A 26,538-nucleotide genomic window follows, 5' to 3' on the forward strand; every position below is an offset into this window, starting at 1 on the left:
GAACATAAATTCCAATTTAATTTAAACCACATGAGTAGTTCAAGTTACTATAAGGTTTATGGCATAAAGCAACTACGGAGATTCCCCCCCCCACACACCCTCTACCTTCAAATCTGGCAATGGCTAGAAACATTTTTAGTTGTCACAACTGGAAGAGGGATGCTACTGCCATCTAAAGAGATGCTGCCAAAACTGACAAAAACCTGGCCTAAAGGTTTAAAAAAAAAAAAAATCACACACATGTATACTATAAATGAAACTGAACCAAACATAATTCCTTTTAATTTTCCTACTTAAAGGTTTACATTGAAAAATTATACTAGAATTACAGAACTAAACTTGAAATAGGAATTTAATATCCTAAATCTTTAAAGAATTTAATAAGTAAAAATCCTTAAAGATTTTAATAAGACATTTATTTCCCCTACGTAAATAAGATTTTTAATGAATTAAACTTACAAGAGGCATGGCAGCGATGAAGTTGAATAAGTATCTCTTGAAATCTTTTCTGTTACGACCAATGATACCACTGCAAACCACCACATGCAATGCAATGCATTAGTTGCAAAAGAAGCAAAATATACAGCTAAGAAAATTTCTGTAAAGCTCTAAAATTACTCTAGGAAATTTCTACTGAATCAAAAGAATCAATAAGGAGAAAAACCTAAACACTATTTTCTTATAAAACGAAGTTTACAACTTTAGAAATTTAATAATTTTAAACAACTTGCTTGAACCTCACTCTGCAAATGACAAAATTAAATAGAATAACTAGCTCTTTCCTTAGTAGAAATGGCAATCTTAAAAAAAAAAAAGGCTTGAGCTGCCACAAAAGGAGTTTAGATGGCAAAACAATTAACAACTTTACAGCCCCAGGAATGGATTATTATAGATTTAAAAAAGTATCATTTGTTTGTTTTAGCATATTTTAACATTACAATTCTCATTTGTATGAACTAACAGCAGGAAGACAGACTAATAAGGGATGGCGAACTTTTTACAGGAGTAATTTTTTTTTTTTTTTTTTGAGACAGAGTCTCCTCTGTTGCCCAGGCTGGAGTGCAGTGGTGCAATCACAGTTCACTGCAGCCTAGGTCTCCTGGCCTCAATTAATCCTCCCAGTTTAGCCTCCCAGAGTGCTGGGATTACAGATGTAAGCCACTGCATCCAACCAAGAATAAATATTTTAGGCTTTGTGGAGCATAAATGTCTTTGTTGCAACTACTCAAGTCTTCCACTGCAAGGCAAAAGCAGCCAAGAACGACAGTGGTTGTACTGTAGTAAAATTTCCCAAAACAGATGGTAGGCAGTGACATTTAGCCTATGGGTCCTAGTTTGCCAATGAAAAACGATAGATAAGAGTAGATCAGTGGGGGTCCTCAGAGCCTCAGAACGGTTCTGTAGAAATTTCAGGTCCCTCAACACACTTCAACTAGACCAGCTCCCTTTTACCTGATTTTAATCTGTTTTATTAACACATATTTATCTGTTTTCAAAATATACATTAAAATTTTAAGTAAGGGTTCCACTACAAAGTTTAGAAACTATTATTATATCATATAAGGATCTTTCACTACTAAAGAGAATTTATTTGATCACAGATCTTTTTCAAATAACACTTATTAATATTCCCAAATGTATTAAAGTATATTTATATAAAATGTATAAAATATATTTGAGAAACACTAGACTAAATGATTTAAACCTAGCTGCTCACAAAAAAATGACTGGTATATGATGGAAAAAAAATTTCCTTTTTATAAGGGATCAGGTAAATATATTTGGGAAAACCTGGGTTAAACAAAGATAACAAATGTCTTTATCAAAGACCTTCTCGAAGCTTTTAATGTATAATATGTGCACTGTAACTCCCTGAGAGGGGTTTTTAGTATGTAGCATTAGCTAAGATTCCACAGAACCTACATTGGGAAATGTTACTGATAGAGAAATAGTCCAATTTTGATATAACCCCTAAAAAGCAAAAAATTTAAAAAAACAAAACAGTTGAACTAGAAGAAAGTTAAAACAGAAATGTTGTTTATAGCAATAAGAATATTAGAGACATTAAGCAATTAAGACAGTACAAAAAGTTTGAGGTTTATGTTAAAATTGTTTGAACGAAACTTTAGTTTTAACATAAAACTAAAGTGCTTTAGTGCTGCCCAAGCTGTGAAACACACAAAATTATAACATTTTGATAAAGAACATGCCATCATTCAGCAATGGTTTACCACTGGAGTAGCAGCTATAAATTTAAAAAATGGTTTCTTGAATAAAGCCTTATTTCTGCTTATTATTCCACTGCAAAAAAAAAAATAATAATAATTAGGAAAGAGTATTATCATTACTTCTAAAATATATAAAGAGTCTTATAAAAAATGGTTTGGTAATTTTTAAATGCTGCCTGTAGCCAAATGGGTGAAAATAAAATACACCTTTATGATTAGTAAAGCAGCAACAGGGTATGAAGGATTTTCCTCCATATCATGGAATCATTACAGTTTCTACCTTAAAGAGGGTGTCTTGTCCTATTTAAGATTTGCCCATGCTCCAAAGTCATTAGCCACTACTAAAAAATAAAATTAAAATATGAAAAGGATATTAAAATGAAGTACATTAAGGACTATAACAAGTCTCTTTGAGTTTCTTATTAGCAGAAATACGTGAATCTAGATGTACTTTAGAAAAGGCAAAAAGGAAAAGACAGATAAATCAATTTACAATGTAGCTTTAATAGTGAGATACAGAATTGTTAATTTTTCAAATAAAATTGCTCCTTATTATGAATGCACAGTATTTTAAAACTTTGAATTTGACCAAATACTAGATATTGACATGTGATCAAATATTAAAGATCTCATACACAGCAGAGGCTCAAAAATATTTATTAAAGAGAAAGTTAATAATTAACTTTAAAATGTCTTACAATTGGTAAATGTGGGTTAAGAGTATAAGGAAGTTCCCTGTGCTATTCTTATAACTTTCCTGTAAGTTTAAAGTATATCAAAATAATATTTTTTAAAAAACTTTTAGAAATTCACAGAAAAAATAAAAACCAATTTTAAAAAATCTCATAAATAAATTTTAAAACTGAGTACCCAATAGGGTGACTAGTCTATCTAGTAGAATTATAAGCTTGCTCATGCTACATAACTTTCCTCTAGTCTATTATTGGGACTCAGAAACCAATACCCCAAAACATGATGCTTTGACACGCTGAACTGAAGAAGCCTCAAAGTCTCTCAGATCTTCTCCCTCCCCGCTGTCTTTCAATCCTTTGTCTCTCCCAAAATATAGGATGAAGTTCTTCTTAGAAGTTCCCTTATTTGCCTAAACTCCAGACCCACCAAAGAAGAAAACAATTACCTCTGGTCCCTTCCTGGAGTATTCATTAACCGAACTCACATTGCAGGAAGAAAGAGTAAAGTGTATCCATGCACACCTGGGCAGACTGTTGTCACAAACTACAAACAGACTTGTCCCAGGCCACTGTATGTTCTCCAAGCCCATTGAATGCCCCTAAAAATCATTTACTACTCTCCTAAAATCTTCCACACTTCTCCATCTCCCTTTCACCTAAGAAGGGTATTTAAAAATCTATACCCCACTTGGTGGGGTGGGAGGGGGATACGGGGGAAAATCACAGAATGACTTGATTAACCCTGGCACATTAATAAAAATTTGTACACCTTTTCTCCTATTAATCTGCCTTCTGTCAGCTGATTTTCAGCAAACCTTCAAAGAGCAAAGGGGAAGTTTTCCCTTAGCATCGACATCATCATTGCCAATTAAATTAACGTTAACACCTACACTTGGCATTGTGTTTTTCCCAGGTTATTAAGTCTTTGAGAAAATTAAAATTAGCATCTATTCAATTAAAACTGAAAATCACTATTTGAGAAAAGTTAATATTCTTTTGGGTTACAAAGTATGAAATCACAAAAACCTGAATAAAAGGGAAGAAAACCTTTAAAAAAAAACTAATTTTCTATTCTGTACTATTATTGTATAGGGTTCTTTATATGTAATATGTGACTGATTCTACATTGATATCTATATGATGTTGTTCATAATAGATGAAATCTGTATATTTCTGCCACAAGGCAGTTAATAATATTACAGTTGGAGAGATTGCATTTTTATCAACAGATCGGGCCTGCTTGCGCTCCCCCTTACAAACATCCTTCAAGAGAGACCAATCAATAAACCCTTAACTCCTGCTTCTATTAAATTTTTAAGGCCTTAACTTTTAAATATGAATTCACAGCCAAGAGTCACAGTTTGAGGAAAGCCGCTAATGACAAAGATCAGAATAATAAAGGACCATGAAGGAAACAGAAACAATGCAGGGAGCTAAAAAAAAAAAAAAAAAAATTTAAACTAATTAATAGCTTTAGAGATGAAAAAATGTCACATACTTAAAAGAATGATTGCTATAAAAATTAATATCCATATAAAAGATAGAGCCTAGAAACAAAATTATGACAAAAATTCACTGGCTGACTGGCTGATAAAAGAAATTACCTAGAAAATAGAATAAAATATCAGAGATGAAAATAGAAGAGAAATTATAAGATAATCAGTCTGGGGGTCCAACATTCAGCTAATAAAGATTCCAGAAAAAATAGAGGAAGAATTTTTTAAAAACACAAAAAAAATTTCGCAGAATGAAGAATGAATTTCTAGATTGAAAAGAGCACACCTAGTACCCTTCACAATGAATGAAAAGAAAATGCATACCAGTATTCAGTGAAATTTTCAAGCACCAGTAACACATCAACAATTAAAAAAAAAAAGTTGAGAGGGTGGGAATGGGGGATGAGCAAAGGAAGGGCAATCAGATGGCAATAGGCCTCAACACCCAAGCTGCAGCTAGATCAGTGGTTTTCAACCTTTACTGCACATTAGAATCACCTGGGATGTTTCAAAGAGTGATGGCTGGGTGGAGCACAGTGGCTCACACCTAGAATCCCAGCACTCTGAGAGGATTGCTCAAAGCCAAGAATTCAAGACCAGCCTGAGATCCCATAGAAAACTTCCGCATGCCTGTAGTCCCAGCTACTCTGAAGGCTAAGGCAAGAGGTACTCTTAAGACCAGGGGGAGTTTGAGGTTGCAGTGAGCTAAGATCACATCACTGCACTCTAGCCCAGGTCTCAACAGTACCTCTTGCCTTAGCCTTCGTAGTAGTGTTTGCTAGGAAAAACAAAAAGTTGTATGGAAAAGGAACCACCACCAAAGCATACCATGTGGCTTAGCTGCAAACAATAGTCAAAATCATGGAAACAGTAAATTCTAATTTAACAAAATTGCAATATGAGAAGACAAGCATGGGTATGGGGTATGGATAAGAGTATAAAAGAGCTAACTCTCACCTTCAAAAGTAGGAAATGAATACATATACTCTGAAACTGAAAAAAATCTATAAACAGCAATACAAGTATGCTGTAAGGAAATGCAGACATAAAATAAGAGATGAAATAGTAAAAGGAATAGAAAATGATTGGCTCTGGGTAATGACAGTTGGGAGTGGGAGGAGCCAAGTCCTGTAGGAATGTTTGACTTTAAGCTACCTTCACATATTACTTTCAAAACTATGTTCATATATTACTTTGATTAAAATAAAAAGGCACGGGACTGATGTTTCAGGGAGACTTGTCTTTAATAAAAGATCCTACAACATTTACCCATATTCAGAGGTATGTGCTTAAAGGCTTTAATCCTGCATAGATATGCTTCTTTATTGTCCTAGAGAAATGAGTTAGAAAACATGGGTATAAACATTCTTCCTCCTAATACAAATCCTCTAAGAAGCAAATCGAGGATCTAAGAGAAAAAACTTTTATTTCAAAATTTTGGGGCATTTAAAAATTTTAAGTATTGTCATTCAAAAAGTTATATTAAATATTTTAAGAAATTTTCTGACAAAATACTGCATTACCAGGAAAGAGAATTACAAAAAAAATTTGTTTAACTCTGACATTCAAATTGGTATAATAAAAATAAATTCTTAGGCTGGACATGGTGGCTGGATCACTTGAGGTCAGGAGTTTGAGACCAGCCTAAGCAAGAGTGAGACCCTGTTTCTAATAAAAATAGAAAAAATTAGCCCAGTGTTGGGGGGGTGTGCCTGTAGTCCCAGTTATTTGGGAGGCTGAGGCAGGAGGATCACTTGAGCCCAGGGGTTTGAGGTTGCAGTGAGCTAGGGTGACACCACGGCACTGTAGCCAGGGCAAAGGAGCAAGACTGTCTCAAAAAAAAAATAATAAAAATAAAAACTAAAGTAAACTAAACTAAAATAAATAAATAAAATTCTTTATTAACAGAAATGGTAAATGGATATAACCCAAGATATCCCAACTGACACTTTTGAAGTTTTTATATTCAAAATTATCAATTGCATTAATAATGTGTAGAAAGACTACAGTAAAAAATATAAAAAGCACTAACTTCAGACAAAAAAAGAAACGTCTAAGAATTTTTTCCCTTCTAATAAACATGCTCAATGTGATTCTTTGAAATGCTTTGATATTTTTCTCCAAATTATCTCATTATTTGGATATAAAACTTGATGGCTTTTTTAAATCCCCATTAAAGTACTTATTATATTGCATTTTAATTTTCTGTCTACTTGTCTCTACCACTCTATAAACTGTCAGTTCAGCAAGGGGGATACAGTTTCTCCTGTTCACTGTTACATAAAATCCCACTCATAGTACAGCACGTTGCCTGGCATATGGGAAACAATAAATGAACACACACATGATTTGACTTAAGCATCTTTTACCTAATTTAGAATCTATTCCTTGCTTATAAAGATAATGCTTAAATATGAAACAAATTAGTATTTCATACATATGGGAGGAAGGCAGATGAAAAAGTACCTTTCAATGAGTGTTCCATTTTGAATCATCCAAACATCACAATATGTTCGAGACACCAGCATCACAGCAATAAGTATCAAGTAACCTGTCTAAAATAAACCAGGTGTAGTAAATTAAATAAATGCATTTTAGAAAATTAAAAGGAACATTACCTTAGTAAAGATTTTTGGTTTCCAAAGTCAAAGCTTTTTCTAGCTTTAATACAGTTGGCTGACATTTTCCTTATGTTCAATTTTTTAAAACAGTTTAAAAGGAACTTAAAAATATTATAGAAATGGTAAGAGCCTTATAGATCATTTAATCTCTCTCCTGGAGAACTGAAAAGTGAATCCTAGGCAGGTCCAATGACTTGCCTTCATATAACTAGTCAAGGACAGAAGCTAGGAGTATAATTCAAATCACCTGGATCACCGTGTATTGTGATTTTTCTTGTATTTTTAATATACAACTTTAACAAAGAAAAATGACAGTAACTGTCAATATACTGTTTAACAACTAACAAATATTGAACCCTAAAGTTTCGTGTAAGTAGAATATATTTGATAAATTTGTTAGAAACAATCTCTAATAGAGCCCCAGATTTCACAGGGCTTTCAATTTTGTTATGAAGGCAAGATTTACACACACACACACAAATAGACAAGGAAACAGACAAATTTAGGCAAGCATATTTGTATCACTTCATGTGGTAAGTGGTAGGAAGGGAAGGTTTGGAGTAACAAAAGGTGGTTAGGGCATTAGAAATATGCTAAATAGACCAAGTAAAACAAAGGTGAAAATGAGGATTAAGGGTTTAAAAAAGTAAAGGATTTAATGGAATAAATGAGATAAAAGCTATATTAAGTATGCATGGTATTGCAAATCCAGCAGAGTTTACACAATATAAAATTATTGCAAGATTCTAGGTAAAACAAAAAGTGATATTTAGAGAACGTTACTTAAGCAACGCTGTGTGCAAGATGGATTACGAAGAGAGGGAGAGTTGACAGGCTAGACAACTGGCAAGGATTCACCTCTCTGTGTGAGGTGAGAATCCTGCCATCCCTGATCCCCACACATAATTTAAAGCTGACCTTAAACCTTTTAAACTGGAAGAATAAGACAGTAACATAGAAGTTAAGTCAAGGAAGAGGGCCTACAGGGGTGGGGAGGGGGTAGACATTTGTTGGATAATATATTCAGTTTCACAGTTACTAAAGGGACAACTGCATCTATTATGTAATTTTTGCAAAACAAACACTGTTTTTAAAAAAGGTGAAGATACTAGAAATATAGCCCTTTATGTGAAAGACAAGGCAGGGAGTCATAAGCATAGAAGTAATAAATAAAGATGTAAGAAAACAATGTCAAAGAAAGTCTGTGCAATTGAGCTATGACATCTGCTACCCCAATATTTGCCAGACAAGGCAAGACACTGTCCTCCTACTCTACCCCATAATTCCAAAGTTAAGTATTCAATTGACAACAGAAGAACTTTAATAAATGCTATCTGTAGATGTCACTTTACCTGTAATGCCAACTTTTAATTCAGACCTTAATACAATCTCAATCCTATATTAACTATTGAGGTATGAAGGTAACATTAGACAATTATTTTTTCCCTTATTTTATATTCTTGGCTTAATTTTTCTTTAAAAGAAGTACCAAGTTTACTTGTCTCACTTTAGCAAAATCTGGCAAACTTTGATTATTAACAGTTCTGAAATGCCATTATATAAACAATGTCCTCAGAACCACCACTAACCCCATTATTAATGTGTTCATGCACTATGTCAGACCAAAGATTTGTAGTAATATAGGCAGTCCCTTACCTTATGATATAAACTTCCACATACTATATGAATGTGTATTCATATAACACATATATTTTCATTTCTTTATTTCATACATCAATTAATTAATCACTCTATCTGTACCTCCCATCTTCTGTGATTTCTATGTGAATTTTTCATTTTCTTCAACTGGGGTTAAACTTGAATTTTTATATGCCTCTAAGATGGTTCATAAAATGACTCAGAGGCACAGTTAGACCCAGAAAAAATGGGAGGTTGGCCAAGTAAGTGCATTCTGACTCCCTGAGATCTATTCAATGTCTCACATTCATTTTATATTTTACATCAAACCCCTGCAACAGTTAAAATGAACATTATGCTGTAACTGATTAGGTGGGTAATACATGAACCTTTCTAGAGAAGCATGTATTTTAAATAAGGATTCTTTAAAACCAGGTAGGTTGTAGAATGAAATAACAATTAGTAATACGTGAAGAGTCACAGGAAAGCTTTTCAAAGAAGATAATGAGACTTAAGCTATTTTTTTAAAAAACATACTCATTTTTGTAAGGGGGAGGAACAAGATGTCACAGACATCATGTTGTGAACAAATGAAAGTCTAAGTGTGTAGGGCTTGTTCATAAAATAGTAAAGAATCCTCTAAGCAGATGATATTGAAAGGAAGGTCAAAGTCAGGTTGTGATTTACCCTATAAGAAAAAGGAAGCCAAATGTTTTAATCGGGGTTTTAGAAAGAAGACTAACTGGAAAAGGAGAAGCAGCAAAAGGACCAATTAAGAAATTACAATAATCCAGGTAAAATACAGTGAGAACAGCAGGAATGTAAAGGGGGAGACTAATTTACAAGAAACTCAAGGATAGTTGGAAAGAACATTTAAAATATAAGGAAAAGACCAGATCTTAAAAGTGTGTGATCCCATTTTTACGTTCACATACAAGGAAACCATACATCAAAATAAGTAAAAGGCTGATAGGAGCCAAAAAGAAAAAAAAGATCTAGCTGCATTTTTCAATCCATTCTTCAAGAAACATGTACTACTTCTGTCTAATCAGGAAAAACCAAGTGTTACCACATTATTTTTTTAGAGTTTCTTAAGGGCAGAATCAACAAGACATGATGTTAAGGTGAGGGAAAAGAGAGCAAGTCCAGCAAGAGGGAAGAATGGAAGTTCTCTCTAAGCTTTGCTTTTGGAATATCTTATCCATTCTTGCTATTACTAGATTATACAGCTAATGCTTTTAAAAATTTGAACAATGCAAAACATTATGTTTTAAGAAGATAAATTTGGCAGAAAATATTTTAAGAAGTGATCTTGGAAGTAAGGCTAATTAAAGAATACTGTATATCCAGATAAGAATAGAAAAAATTAGCAGATCCCAGTGACTCAATGGTGAGGTATGGGGAAGTGGAAGAGTCAAAGTTGATGACATTTCTAGTTATAGAATGGGGAAAATGCTGAGGGGATTAGAGATGGAGAACACAGCCTTAACAATCATTAAAAATGTTTATCAAATACCAATAAAAACAATCTAGATAAAAGGGCAAAGAAAAGAATAAGACTTTATTCCTACAACCAGCTGACTTCCTGAAATACTTGTTGGATTCAGATATCATTTTGGGTATATTAAAAACATTTAATCAAATATGAAGAAGCAGCCTTCAAACATTCTACAACAATGTGATTTTGTTACCATCTCAATTAATAAAAAGGTTTGTCTTTTTAAATTTAATTTTGTTTTTACTTATAGTACTTAACTATAATAAAGCCACACAATTTAGGGTGGCTGCACTGTAGTATTCTAGTATTTCACATAAAATAGAATGAAATAATACTTCATAATCAAGAGAATACTATTTAAAAATTAGCACTAGAATACTTACATGACAGATGATTTTTTTTGAGAGGTGATGATTTAAAGACAAAAATTTAGTAACCTTCTTTACCTACACAGAACGTTTGTTCTGATCTCACATAACCTTAAAAGTTGAACACCTAATATTATAATTTCATAAGACTTACCTCTTTACAAAATGTCCTAGGGACCATGATTTTCAGAATCTGTGTGAGCCTTGATAAAAACACCTTGTCCACCACAGCTTTCTCTTTTTTCCCCTCTTTCTATATTAAAAAAGAAAAAAAAACAGCCCTTTTAAAATAGCTATAACAAATGTATAATAAAATTCAAGAACCATGTCTCATCTAAGTCAACATAAACAACTATGAGGACGGACACTGAATTTAGAGAGCAGATTTGTACCGCCCCTCGTATTCAAATATGCTTTCAAAAAAATGATGCTATCTAAAAACTGGATAAGGAAGTGAAAAGTTCTAGAGCCACATGAATGTCTGGGAGAACACTGCAAGCAGAAGAAACAGTAACTGCAAAATACCAAACTGAACGCCTATTCAATGTGCTTGAGGAACAAGAAAATGGCCGATCCAGCTTTGGAGCTGTGAGCAAGGGATAGTAGTAGATGAGGTCAGCTAAGAAATGGTCAAGTACTTATTGATTTTTTTATTATCTACTTCTTGATCAACAGCAGACTTTTTAAAAAATCCTGAGCAGGATTTTCCCTGATATCAACTACAGGAACTTTTAGATTCTTAGATTTATCATTTAACATTTCCAATATACAATCTGCCACTCATTCTCTCTTCCTCATAAAATTCAAAGACAGACGAGGTTCCTTCACTCATGCAGCTCACATTCTAGCAGGGGAAACACAGATGAAAACACACCAATAAATAAGTTACTACAGATAGATTAGGCAGGGCCATGAGAAACAAAAATAACAGTTCAGACAGGATAACCAGAAAGGCTTCTTGACATTTAAGCTGAGACATAAAATGAAGCCACAGGATGATTATTGGGGTTGAGGGTGGAGGGTAAGGGAGTAAAGCACAAGTAACAAAAAACACAAAAACAAAAATTCAGTGTTGGAAATAAAATCAGTGTGTACACTTCACAGCAAGATGAAAGTATTGTTAGAGCAAAGGGAATAAGAATGAGAGAAGCTGAAAAGGTAGGCATGGCCTATAAAGGACAGTGCCTGGAGGCCACAGTAAGGATTGAGTTTGTTAGTGTAGAGGGATTTAAAATAATCTTATCTCCTACAGAGATTTTTTTCACTTTCACTTGATCCGTGAAAATATAAGTACAAAACCATTTGCGAAGATAAGGAAGTGACATGAATAGCCTATAATAGAGGCTATTTACTTTATTATCCTTGGGTTGTTTGGGAGAACAGGCAGAAGAAATTTCTTGGAAAAAGCAAGACATTTGACATTTGACAGAAAAGCCCCATCTCCTAACTAACCCTTTTCCCCAGTTCCCACAATCACAGCTCACTTATCTGGTTAGCTACTAAGCTCCTGACAAACAAATATCCATAGTATAGTAATTCTAATAGTTAGATATACTATAAGTATGTTTTAATTAAATTAATATCTAACTTGAGGCCGGGCACAGTGGCTCATGCCTGTAATCCTAGCACTCTGTGAGGCCGAGGCAGGTGGATCATTTGAGCTCAGGAGTTCGAGACCAGCCTGAGCAAGAGTGAGACCCCCGTCTCTACTAAAAATAGAAAGAAATTAGGTGAACAACTAAAAAACATATAGAAAAAAATTAGCCAGGCATGGTGGTGCATGCCTGTAATCCCAGCTACTTGGGAGGCTGAGGCAGAAGGATTGCTTAAGCCCAGGAGTTTGAGGTTGCTGTGAGCTAGGCTGACGCCACGGCACTCTAGCCTGGGCAACAGAGTGAGACTCTGTCTCAAAAAAAAAAAATCTAACTTGAACATTAAGTGAATAATTTGAGTACTGAATTAGAATAATAATAAACTACCATCTACGTGTCAGACACTATGTTAAGTGCTTTATATATACTCCTAATAAATAGGCACTGAGCATAGTACAGAACTGTAGACCAAGAAAGGAAATCCGAAAGCACTGTGTGCACCGGATTAGATTAAAAGATTACGATAGAACTGGGTAAGAATCAGCCTACCCTGTAACTGTTAGAACGGAGTTTCAGGATTTCAGGTCTTTCAGAGAAAGTTGCAAACCTCATCCTACTGATCTGCATATACTTCATTCATACATGCAAGCATTCATTCACTCACTCATTCAACATTTACTTGATCCAAGGCACTACTCCAAATGGTAACACCAGTAACAAAACAGACAAAAAGCCCTACTGGTAGTCTATTTAGTTGAGCTAGCCTATTCTTCTCAGTCCAAATCTTACCCCTTTCAACATAAACCTACGCTTTTAGTTCCCCCAAACTGAGAAAACATAGGAAGAAAAGAATAAAGAGAAGGCAATACACACCAACTACCTTAAGAAAAGTTAAACTTCTACGCTCAAGTTTCTCCTCCTGTCACAGCCCCTTTCTCACCTCATCCCACCTATAGTCAACACCCTTCTCTATTCCTAGCTTGAACCTTAAGTAGAATCATTCTGAGGTGAAATGGTTACCTTCTGACTTAAACAGAAGACTACCTATTTCTAGCTGCTCTAAAGAAATGATCTATAGCAAACAATGCAGAAGGTTAAAAAAGGTTACAACAGAGTAACATTGAAGCACTTTAAAATATTAGCAGCCCGCTGGGTGTGGTGGCTCACACCTGTAATTCCAGCACTTTGGGAGGCCAGGGCAGGAGGATCACTTGAGATCAAGAGTTTGAGACCAGCCTAGGCAACATAGCAAGACCCAGTCTCCACGAAAAATTTAAAAATTAGTGGAGTGTGGCTGGTGCACACCTGTAGTCCCACCTACTTGGGAGGCTAAGGCAGGAGAATCCCTGGAGCCCAGGAGTTTGAGGTTGCAGTAAGCTATGATCATGCCACCGTACTCTAGCCCAGGCAACAGAGCAAGATCTAGCCTCAAAAAAAAAAAAAAAATTAGCAGCTTGGCAGCTAACTAGTATATAATTCCTCCTCCTCATTTTCTTCTGTTTCTGTTGGCACTGTTCCTATTCTTAAGCTGTCTAAAAGCTGAGTGGATTTTCATTACTTTTCAATCCAAGAAGGGAACCATATTCTTTTAAAAGTCATCACAGTGTTTTCTGCAAAGAAACACCTGGGCAGAAAGGCTGGCTCAGAAAGGCTGGATTCAGAGAAGAGATGACAAGATGCTCTACCATTCTTCTTACATAATAAAATTCATACCTGAAACCAATCTCAAGAAGAATACCTGCAGAGATAGTCATTTCATGACATTACTAGCCTTTCCTAAGAATTCATTTTAAATTCACAATTGACTTTCCCTACCTCTAAACTTCCCTGTTTAAAAAAAAAAAAAATTGTGATGACATAAGTTTAACAAGAAAATTACAGAAACAGCAAACAAATCATTAAAGATCATTTAAGAGGTTAAATAATGCGACCGGGGGAAAAAATGTACCTAAAATTCAGGCAGTAACAAGGTCAAAGTGCAATAATAAGTTCCTATTGATATGTGAATCAACTTAGGCCGAGGTGAACTACAATTGACTGAAAAAGAGATGTGTGAAACAGAAATAGTAAGTAAAATAAAAGGCCATATGGTGCTGACAAGAACGTAAGTACTCTGTACATTGTTGGGAAAAGTATAAATTGGTACAACTATTATGTAACACCTATCAAAATGTAAAACATATACTGACTGTAAAATATAAAATAACCCAGCAAATTTACTTTTAGGAACTTATCCTACAGATATACCTGCATATATGCTTAGCCACATAAATGAAAAATGCATTGCATTCTGTTTATAATAATATAAAATGAAAAACAACCTAAATGTACATTTATATTACATACATAAATCATAGCAAAATTACTCTATGAAGATTTTATACAATTGTAAAAAAGGAAGAGGCTCACATTCATACAACAGACTATGATAGAACAGTTAAATTAATTAACTGATCTATAGCTATCAACATAAATGGATTAAAAAACATTACGCTGATAAAAACAAAGAATGCCATATGCAATTCATTTTATAAGTGGATTTAAAACTTTACAAAAAAGTTTTACAAAACTTTTGAATATGTAAAATAATTCTACCTATATTGTTTATGGATATATATAAACACAAACACATCCTTCAAAAATATAAAAATATGGGCCAGGCACCATGGTTCATGCCTGTATTCCTAGCACTCTGGGAGGCCGAGGTGGGAGGATTGCTTGCACTCAAGAGCTCCAGACCAGCCTGAACAAGAACAAGACCTCATCTTTACAAAAAAACAGAAAAATTAGCCAGGTGTGGTGGCGCAAGCTTGCAGTCCCCAGCCACTTGGGAGGCTGAGGCAGGAGGATTGCATGAGCCCAGGATGCATTCTAGCCAGGGCCATAGAGTGAGACTCTGTCTCCAAAAAAAATAACATAAAAAAATTTAAAAATGCATAGGAATGTTAAATACCAAACCTAGCAGTGTTTACCTTTATACATTTTGAACTTTATACCATGTGCATTACTTCAAAATTAAATAAGTATTTTAAAATTATCTCATTATACTATTTTCTAACTCTAATTAAATCTTCTCCTTCTTAAATCTTATGTTTTATGAAAACTGTCTCATCCTGCCCATCACAAAGATTATGATTATAAAAAATTTCAATTAAAAAATCCTTTTTTAATTGCTTTCTCTCATAATACATTCACTGTAGAAAAATTAGAAAATTCTGATGAACAGAAATTACATACCCTACCAAAGACAGCAGACAGACTTTAAATAAGTCATGTTAAACTATTCTAATTTTCTTCTTTGCTAAGGATATTACACCAGTATATTAGCTGACATGTAGAATGTAAGCTCCATGAGAGTAGGGATTTATTTGTATAACTATCATATACCTAGAGACAAGAACAATGCTGAGCATGTATGAGGAGCTCAATAAATACTTGTTGAAAGGCTGACTTATGAAATGAATCAATAAATTAATCAAGGAATTTGCTGTTTCTTATAAATTACTGTGGCCTTAATGGAGAAACAAGAACCAGATTTTGCTACAGTTGGATACAGTCACAGATGAACAGACAATAACTAAAAACAAAAATAAAGATTAAGAGATTCCAGAGAGTAATCTCTTTGGTCCTTACCTAGTCAACAGTATTAGCAATTTGAGAACAAAGAGAAGGCAAATTAAATTTGTAGATAATACCTTCTACTTAACATACTAGATGTTAGCATTGTATCCAAAATTGCACTAATAGTATAGATAGTGGATTAAACCTGATAAGGTAACATTTACAGGGATAAATTAATGTTTATTTAAAAGACATTGACAGAGTTGCCCTATGACCCAGGAATTCCACTCCTAGGTGTGTGTGTGTATATATATATATATACCTAAGAGAAATGAAAATATATGACCATATAAAAACTCGTACACAAATGTTCATAGCAGCATTATTCATAATAGCCAAAAACTGGAAACAACTTAAGGGTCCTCAACTGATGAATGGATAAACAAAATGTGGTGTATCTATACAACCGGATACTATTCAGTAATGAAGAGGAATGGAGTACTGATATAGCAACAACACGATGAGCTTTAAAAACATTGTGCTAAGGAAGAGAAGCTAGGCATAAAAGCTCACATATTGCATGATTCCATTTATATAAAATGTCCAGAACAGGCAAATCAACAGAGACAAAAAGTAAATTAGTGGTTGCCAGGGTTGGGGGAAGAGACTAATGAAGAGTAACTGCTAATGGGTATGGAATTGATGAAAATTTTTTAAATTAGTTGTGTGATGGCCACACAACTCTGTGAATATACTAATAACTACCAATTAATACACTTAAAATAGATGAATTTTATGTATATTAATTATATCTCAATAAAGCTATTATTAAAAAAGAAATAAATCAACTGATGAATATAAAATGTAGGAGATTTGTCAACAGAGCTGCTCATCAGAAAGACACCTGAAAGTTATAATTTACCATAAACTCCACCTAATGTAAACAATAGTTATGGTGAAAGAAGTAAAAGCAATTTTAGGCTGAATTTTAGCAATATGGTATTCATATCAAGGAATGTAATAACATTGATATTTTCCATGCTGGTCAGACTACATCTGGACAGCTACATTCTATTCTAAGCAAGATGTCTACATAAACTAGGAGAGGTCCCAAGAAATGTACACAGAATTGAAAAAGGATCAGAAACCAGGTCACATAAGAAATATTTGAAGAAATGAAGGTGGCTTAAGATAGAAAATAAAAAAGACTCAGAAGATACAACTATCTTCAAATATATTAGGGTCTACTAGAAAAGACAGACTTGTCCTGTGTTTCTACAAAAGGCAGAATAGAGTCAATCGCTCAGAAGCTAGAGGTGGAGAAATTAATCTCCTCATCAGTACAACTATTAATAATACAGTTATGGCTGCCTCCTGGAGTAGTGCTTTCTTTCTTTTTTTGAGACAGTATTGCTCTGTCACCCGAGCTAGAGTGCCACGGTGTCAGCCCAGCTCACAGCAACCTCAAACTCCTGGTCTCGAGCGATCCTCCTGCCTCAATCTCCCAAGTAGCTGGGACTATAGGAGGGCACCACAATGTCCAGCTAATTTTTCTATTTTTAGTAGAGACAGGGTCTTGCTCTTGCTCAGGCTGGTCTCACATTCCTGAGCTCAAGCAATCCTCCCACCTTGGCCTCCCAGAGTGCTAGGATTACAGGCATGAGCCACTATGCCTGGCTTGGAGTAGTACTTTCCATCAAATGAACAGTAAATACTACAAGACACCTGTCAGGATTCCTATTTCAGAAAGAATTCCTATAATATGTAGTAGATTGGAGATGATACTTTTAAGTTCCTTTCTAATTATAAAATTCTATAATTTTATCCTAATTCAAAATTATACAACAAAGTAAAATAAAATAAAAATGAAATCCCAAAGAGTAGATGATTTAAAATTTTACCTCATTGTTCTGTAATGGTGGTTTTCCACTTTTCTTACTGCAGAGGGAAAAAAGAGAGAGAGCTTTACTTTATTTGGAAAGTGTTATCATTAAAATTATTTTAAGATGTCAAAAACAACACACCAAATTCTCCAAATGGGCTGCTTCTTTTTCATATTATACTGAGATAGAACATGTTAACTAGTAATAGTCCAGCTGCCTCTTACTAAGCATTATTTACAGAAAGTGCTCCATAAATGTTTACTACTATTATGTAACAGGCATTACATTTGGTAAGTTTTATTAATTCATGTGGATAAATACACATACATAATGTAAGTCTACTTCTCTGTCCTTGAATCAAAGCTTGGCCATGTGAACTGCTTTGGCCAATGGGATGTTAGCAAACTGATGCAGACAGAGGCTGGAAAAATGTTTGTGCATTTGGCCCTCTCCCTTACTACTGGGAATCTTTCCCCAACCACGTGAGTAATCCCAGGTTGGTCTCCTAAAGGATGAGAGAACATGTGTCATTCTCATATTACAAATGAGGAAACCGGCCTGGAAAGAGTAAGTAGCATGCCCAAGGCTCATACTCTACTACTGATCCAGGCTACCTCTCTACACAATATAATTAACCAGGCTTAGATCCTTTTTCTTAATATAAGAAAATTACCATGGCACCCTGTGCTTTTACATAACATCGACCACATTTTTAATGTCGTTTGATGTATTTTTTTTTGCCAGTAAACTAGTTCCTACGAGATCAGAAGCTATTGCAGATTGGTTTCCTCAAAGTTCAGTTGATTATGGTATTTGGGGTATAAAATGTTTATTAGGGATCAACACCTGTGAATGGAAGGCAGTGAAAGCACGTTTGGGTAGAACTTAAACTGTGATGCAGTCCCAGCAAAATATCAGCCACCCAGATAGAAAGCTCTAAAGAAAGTACTTTCTGTCCATCAGAGTGCTCTGTGGGGCATCAATTTACCAGACTTCAAACTATACTACAAGGCTATAATAATGAAAACAGCATGGTACTGGCACAAAAACAGAGACACAGACCAATGGATCAGAAGAGAGAACCCAGATATAAAACCACCTCATATAGCCATCTGATCTTTGACAAAGCAGACAAAAACATACACTGGGGAAAAGAATCCCTATTCAATAAATGGTGCCGAGAAAATTGGATAGCCACATGTAGAAGACTGAAACAGGATCTGCACCTCTTGCCTCTCACAAAAATCAACTCACAATGGATAACTGATTTAAACCTAAGGCATGAAACCACAAGAATTCTAGAAGAAAATGTTGGTTGGAAAAACTCTTGTACACATCGGCCTAGGCAAAGAAATTATGAAGAAGACCCCAAAAGCAATCACAGCTACAATAAAAATAAATAAATGGGACCTGATCAAACAAAAAAGCTTCTACACAGCCAAAGAAAGAATCGTTAGAGCGAACAGACAACCTACAGAATGGGAGAAAAATATTTGCATGCTATACATCTGATACAGGGCTGACAACTAGAATCTATAAAGAACTCAAGCAAATCAACAAGAAAAAAATAAAACAATCCCATTAAAAAGTAGGCAAAAGACATGAACAGAAACTTCAAAAGAAGATAGACTAATGGCCAAGAAACATATGAAAAAATGCTCAACATCTCTAATAATCAGGGAAATGCAAATCAAAACTGCAATGAGATTCTCACTTAATTCCAGTGAGAATGGCTTTTATCAAAAAGTCCCAAAACAACAAATGCTGGCATAGATGCAGAGAGATAGGAACACTCATACACTGCTGGTGGGACTGCAAACTACTACAACCTCTATGGAAAGCAGTACAGAAATACCTCAAAGAACTAAAAGTATGCTATGGCCAGGTCTTTATACCTCTGTCTTGGTCTGTCTGCAAATGCATACTGCCTCAGGGAATTTGTGATGGGGGCTCTCAACAGCTAAGGCCAACCCTAAGGCATTGGGCAGAAGGGGCTGCCTGGATTCCAAATTCCTCACAGCTGGGTAGTAAGTCCTTCTTTAAACGGATATCTAGTTGGTACATCTCTGTGTGTCTACCAGGGTTCATGTACTACTTAACCCTCTATAGTAAAAATCTAATTGAGCTCCAATGATGTGCAGAATGTACACTTTCAGTAATAAGATACCAGGTCACTAAACAAGGCTAGAAAGCCAAATTTAACTACAATTCAATAGACACTCTTATTTTAAAAAGTGCTTAGGTTTATTATCATTTCTAATTTCAATTGTATTACAGGATTATTTACCTGTTTAAAATTATTTATGAATTGTAAAACTGTTTCAGAAAATGCATTTTAGTACAGCAAAGGTAATAATCAACAGAGTGAAGAGACAATCTATGGAATGGGAGAAATATATGCAACCACAGATCTGAAAACAGGTTAATATCCAAAATATATAAGGAACACAAACAACTCAACAAGCAAGAAAATAACCCAATTAAAAATGAGCAAAGGATCTGAACAGACATTTCTCAAAAGACATACAAATGGCCAAAAGGTATATGAAAAAGTGCTCAAGATCTCTATTAATTAGGAAAATGCAAATCAAAACTGCAATGAGATATTACCTCACACCTGTTAGGATGGCTATTACCAAAAAGACAAAAGGAAAGTGTTGGGAAGGATGTGGAGGAAAGGAAACTCTCGTACACTGTTGATGGGAACGTAAATTATTAATAGTAAGGCCATTATGGAAAACAACATGGAGATTTTTCACATGAGAAATTTTGATGGCCTGCATTGAAATTATAGCATTAGAGAGGGAAAGAAGAGCACAGAGAGATATTGGAAATGAAGGATATGACAAAGGAAGAATTCTCTTAGAATAACTCCCAGGTTTATTGTTTGGGTAGCTGGCAGATAAAGGTACATTCACTGAGTTAGGGCTTAAATCTGGTAAGGGAAAATGGAAGAATAGATTTGGGGTGGAAAGGTAAGTTCAGACATAGACAAAACAGGTTTAAAATGTTTTCATTAAATCCAGGTACAGATGCCTTCTTAAAAATCATATATTCAAGTTAGGAGCTCAGGAAAGAGGAGGATGCTAGAGATTCAGGAAGTCATCAGACAAAGGGTGATAGCTGACGTCATGGTTTTGAATCAGGTGGCTTAGAACAGTATCTCTAGGACCTAGAGACAGTGGGTCTGAAGATACAGTCTTTACAGTCTTAAAGTTCTATGAGAAGTTTCTAACTTTGTGTTTTCATTCGGGTTGATAAATTATAAATATATTAGTATAAGCACATTCTGGGTTATCTGAGTAAGTACCATACCACGACAGATTCTGGTGCCAGTATTTGTGTTGGAATGGTTGCTAACTGATCATCTAGAGATCATATGCATGATGAACAAACGTGCTGCATTAAAACTTGGATTAGGTTGATGTGTATTAGTGTAAAACTAAGAAAATCATCTACTTCAACTTTTGTACTCATACTGAATTTTTCTGTCACTAAAATTTTTAATAGTCAATTACAGGTGAAAGGTGCTTTAACAGAATTTCTGAGAAACAGAAATCTTTTAAAGAAACTGGTTTGAAATTGTGAAAATAACAGAGCAACATGGTAATGTACTATTTTCACTGCCACAGACTGATCAAAGAAAATAGGACTTATATGTAGATTATGTGTTCAGGCCAAGTGAGGGCCTTATAAGATGTCATGGTGAGCTCTGAACAAGGTATTTCATGGAAGCTTGAAGACTGAAAAGTGATGGGAGAGCTGACTGATCATGCGGCCCATTGCTGGGTGTGGGTGTAGGTGTGTATGTATGTATATAGGTGTATGTGTGTGTGTGTATGTATGTGTGTGTGTGTATATATGTATATATATGTATTTACATGTATATATGTATCAAACTTAAAAGTATATTTATTTTTGTGACCAGTTGTATTGCATGGATCCCTGTTTCTCTCTATAAATACCAACTTGTATGTTTATTAGCAGTAAGCGTTATGACATTTTTATTATTTTAATTTTTAGGATTTTGTTTTAATATACATATACATTGTAAAATAATTACCACTAGCAAACTATATTCACCCTCATGAGAGCATTACAACTTATGCATCTTGCATGACTGAAACTTAGTACCCTTTGACCAATATTTCCCCATTTTCCCCAACCCCCAGCCCCTGGCAACCACCATTCTACTCTCTGCTTTTCTAAATTAGACTTTTTTAGATTCCACATGTGAAATCATGCAGTATTTGTTTTTCTGTGTCTTGTTTATTTAACTTAGCATAATATCCTCCAGGTTCATCCATGTTGTTGCAAATGACAGGATTTGCTTCTTTTTAAAGACTGAATATATTCCATTGTATATACCACATTTTCTTTATTCATTCATCTGTCCATGGACACTTAAGTAGATTCCACATTCTGACTATTGTGAATAATACTGCAATGAACATGAAAGTGCAGACATCTTTGAGATATCAATTTGGATGATATCTCTTTTCCTTTGGATGTATAATTGAGGTAGGATTGCTGGATCATATGATAGTTCTATTTTTAACTTTTTTGAGGAATCTCCATAACTGTTTTCCATAATGGCCATACTAATTTACATTCCCACCAACAGTGTACAAGAGATTTCTTTTCTCCACATCCTCACCAATGTTTATTTTTTGTCTTTTCGATAATAGCCATCCAAACAGGTGTGGGGTAATATCTCATTGCAGTTTTGATTTGCATTTCCCTGATTATTAGGGATGTTAAGCATTTTTTCATATACTTGAAATATTTCCTCTGCCTCTATTATAATAGTTTCACATGCTTTCTACGTAGTTTCCTTATCATTAGTCTCTATTCTCTTCCAATTCATTTCCACAGCCACATCAAATATGGTATGTGTGTATGTATATATTTACTGTACATATATATACACACATGTACCTACACAAATATATAACTGCACATATGTATAGACCTCATATATGTACACAAAATACATATCCTGTGGAATTCAACTAAGGTAATGCTCATAACCTTATTTAATTCAATAAAAAAGAAAAAAGATTCATAATTTAAGCATCCAACCAAAAGTTTAAAAGGAACAATAAATACAAGGGAAAGCAGAAGAATCAATAAAAAAACCAAGAATTGGTTCTTTGGGAAATAATCTAGTTTTAAAATGAAAAGCAGTACAAAAACATAAGATGAAAAATAAAGAAATAAGCACAAAACTAGATGAAATTAAGAAATAAAAAAAAAGACTTATTTTTCAGCTTTTTCTTTTTTTTTTGAGGCAGAGTCTCACTCTGTTGCCTGGGTGAATGCCATGGCGTCAGCCTAGCTTACAGCAACCTCAAACTCCTGGGCTCAAGTGATCCTCCTGCCTCAGCCTCCCAAGTAGCAGGAACTACAGGTATGCACCACCACACCTGGCTAATTTTTTCTATTTTTAGTAGAGCTGGGGTCTCACTCTTGCTCAGGCTGGTCTCGAACTCCTGAGATCAAGCAATCCTCCTGCCTCGTCCTCCCAGAGTACTAGGATTACAGGCATGAGCCCCCGTGCCCAGCCTGCTTCACCTTTATATAAAGAAATGTGAAAACCTGCACGGAAGAGATAATTTTCTAGAAAAATAGAATTTTTCAAACCCGATCCCCAGCAGAAACAAACAAACAAAAAACTAAATAGACTGAAAAACTGAGAAATTGAGAAAGTTGTCCAAGAGATAGCCACCTTCTACCCACTCCACTCCCTAAGACATCAAACCCAAAATATTTACTGCGGAATTCTACAAAACCCTCAATGAAAAGATAATTCCAATGCTTTAACTGTTCCTGGGCATAGATAAAAGAAAGCTTCCACATCATTTTTGCTGCAAATAAAACATTGCCACCAAAACCTAACAAAACTTGTACATACACAAAACTACAGACTATTCTCACTTATACTAACAGCTTTTTAAAAAAATTTCAGACCATGAGCATGTACTGCCTATTTAAAATTAAATAAATACTTTATAAAAAATTTTTAAAATAAATATAAGCATAATCACTTTCAGAATAAAATCTAAATTCAATAGTATGGTACTCAGAGAACTTCATGATCTGGATCCTGTTCTCTTTTCCAGATTCCCCTCCTGCCCAAGTACAAATACTTTGTGCTCAAGTTACCTTAATGTATCAGGTTAAACTATGTGAAATTGCAATGATTTGACCATTTCTCACTTATAAAATGGCAACTGGACTTGCTTTAACCTAATAGTACGCTTTCTCTCACCTCACTATTTCTTTACATATTACTCCTTCTGCTTAAAACAATCAACTTGTTTAATTCCTACTTGTCTTTAAAAGTCAGCACATGGCTTCTTTTTTTTTTTTTTATGTTGGTAAAGAGATGCATGTAAACACATAGCTTCTTGAAATAAAGTGACCATCTGTATCTGTTTGCCCAGAATGGTCCTTGTTTACACCTGTTGCCCTGATATAATGAGTAACTGCACGTCCTTTCAGTCTCAAAACTGTGCTGGTTAGAATAAATTACACGGTGAACTGTTTTAGAAGCCTTCTCTGTCCATTCTCTCCCCTCAGTGTGTATTACCTACCCTCTGTGTTCCCTCATCAGCAATCTGTCCCCTCATCAGCAGGGGCCATGTCTTATTCATCGCTACCAATGCCTACAACTATGCCTGGCACATGGTAGGTACTAAAACTTTTATATTGTTTGCCTCCTAAATTGTTTCAGTATGTTAGTAAATTTCCTTTCAAAATAAAAAAAAAAATTAAAAAGGGAGTCAGGCCAAGTCTTTTGGAGTTTGTCAACAATGAGGAAAGATCTAAGTGAGCAGATATGAACCTGTGAACCCTGCCAGAGCTAACCAAATGGAACAAGTGAATGAGACAGCAGCTTCCTATGAGAAGCAATCTGAAGAGTTTGAGGGTATGTTCTTCATGAAACACATTGGATAAGACAATTTTTTAAAGGTACCATTTCAAAATAAATGCTCAGAAGTTCAGCTACATTTGAATCTACTTTTTTTAAAAACAGTAACTGCCATAACTGCATTCCTCCTAGTATCCAGAATTTTTCTAAATAACCTGAATGTTTTATCTAATTTTGAATATAATCAGAATTCTACACTAAAAGACCCTTACTTGGGCACAAATTACTTATCACTGACAGCTGAAGTGCTTACAAAAACACCCCTTGGTGACTCAGTAAGGTCACATTTAAAAATAAAACATAACTTGCACACAAGTAAAAAATTTTTTTAAAAACTCTTGAGGTTTTCACAATTAGCATAATATGATTTTTATATCATCATAAGGATGAAGACCTGGAAATAGACAACAGAGGCCAAGAGTAGAAATATCCTAAAAGCCAAATCCTAATGACAATATCCTCATTTAGTAATACTGATGCAGGTTTTCTAACAATGTATACCTATAGCAAACATTATACATCTAAATTTAAGTCAGTAAGTAGTCACTCGGGGAGCCATTTATGACAACTAAGAGGACTAATCCAAAACTTTTGTTTTTCCTTGGAGAATTTTTCATAGATTAAATTTCATTCTTCTAAATGTCCTCGTTGGTGGCAACTGTTCATCTTTTAGGGATAAGACTTCATTTTTGAAAATGCCCTAAAGAAGTTAAAGCCATGTCACAGAGTGATTATGTCAAACATTGAGGTGTCTGATCCACTGGAATTATAAATCATCTCAGAAGCACTACCATGGTGAAAAGATGGAAAGAGAAGGGAAGAAGCCACAAATATGCTGGGTACACAGTGAGGATAAGAAAGCTTAGAAATGGGCAGTTATGGACAGGAATAAATTATACAGGGCCTTCATACCAAATTATCTGATATATTAAAGAAAGTGAATTGCCTTTTATTTCACTTACTTTTTTTAAATTAAAAAACCACCAATTTAGAATAATTAAGGCAATAGCATTGTGAAATAAAAATATGAAAGTAGAAATTCTATAAACTTTCGTCAAGACCCTACTATATACCACAGGATCCCCAGGTATATCAAAAGGATTCAAAGATTAACAGGTATCATACTTGCCCTCAACAAGTTTACAATCTAGCTAGAGAAAAATACAAATAAGCAACTATAGTATGAAAGTATTAAGATCTAAGCAAGGTGCTATGAAAGGCAAGAACAACTGATGTTAAACCCAAGGGGAGAAAAAAGTAAAAACTTTATTCTAGAAAGATTCTGAAATCTAAATTTAGGCTTAAAAAATGAACAGGATTTAGGGTGGGGTGATAAAAAGAATGATATGATATTCTACATCAAAGGAACATCATTAGCAAAAGAACTGTTTTCTTAAGAGGGCAGAGTATGTAAGGGGAAAGGAAAACAGTCCTTTCTACTATGACGTATAAAAAATACATACATTTTAGAGTCAGACTAAATCTGTTCAAATGCTGATTATAATAGTAGACCGATAGTTTGAAGTATGGCTCTGGAGAAAGACTTCCTGGATTAGAATTCCAATTCTACCGTGTGTTAGCCCTGGGACTTTTGGCAAATTATGTAATCTCTCTGTACCTTAGTTTTCTCTTTTGCAAAGTGGAAACAATAATACCATCAGCTAGAACATGTAAAGTGCTTATTATAGAGCCTGACATGCGGTGAAGAGTCAAAAAATGTTAGTGATTATTATTACACTATTCACTCAGTCTGTGACTGAGAAAAAAACTGAGTGGGGACAATAATATCTACCTCAGATGATCTCTGCCTGCAGTGACTAGAATATATTAGGCACCCAATTGATTATCCCTAGGTCAGAGATGATGAACACCTGAACAAAAGCAGTGGGTATGGGAATGGGAAGAAACAAGCAGGAAAATTACTAGAAATGACAGGGAGAGGGAATAGACAGGAGTTAGAAACTAAATGAATATGGAAATGAGAGAGAGAGAAGACCACAAACTCAGAACTGTGTATAGAAGAAGTA

The 26,538-nt window shown here is 34.6% G+C and overlaps 1 protein-coding gene across 2 annotated transcripts in view; it reads right to left on the reverse strand.

Annotated features, from left to right (window-relative positions):
- The window catches only part of ABCD3 (ATP binding cassette subfamily D member 3), a 79,522-nt gene that overhangs the window by 35,200 nt on the left and 17,784 nt on the right, over positions 1-26,538 (reverse strand). For both annotated transcript variants that reach the window (XM_045547494.1, XM_045547495.1), the window contains exons 2-5: positions 17,596-17,632; positions 10,696-10,794; positions 6,883-6,971; positions 460-529 (exon numbers count right to left, since the gene is read on the reverse strand). In XM_045547494.1, the coding sequence (XP_045403450.1) occupies positions 460-529; positions 6,883-6,971; positions 10,696-10,794; positions 17,596-17,632 (295 nt within the window). The remainder of the gene's footprint in view (positions 1-459; positions 530-6,882; positions 6,972-10,695; positions 10,795-17,595; positions 17,633-26,538) is intronic.

Source organism: Lemur catta, chromosome 3 (assembly GCF_020740605.2).
Source record: "Lemur catta isolate mLemCat1 chromosome 3, mLemCat1.pri, whole genome shotgun sequence".
Classification (NCBI taxonomy): Eukaryota; Metazoa; Chordata; class Mammalia; order Primates; family Lemuridae; genus Lemur; species Lemur catta.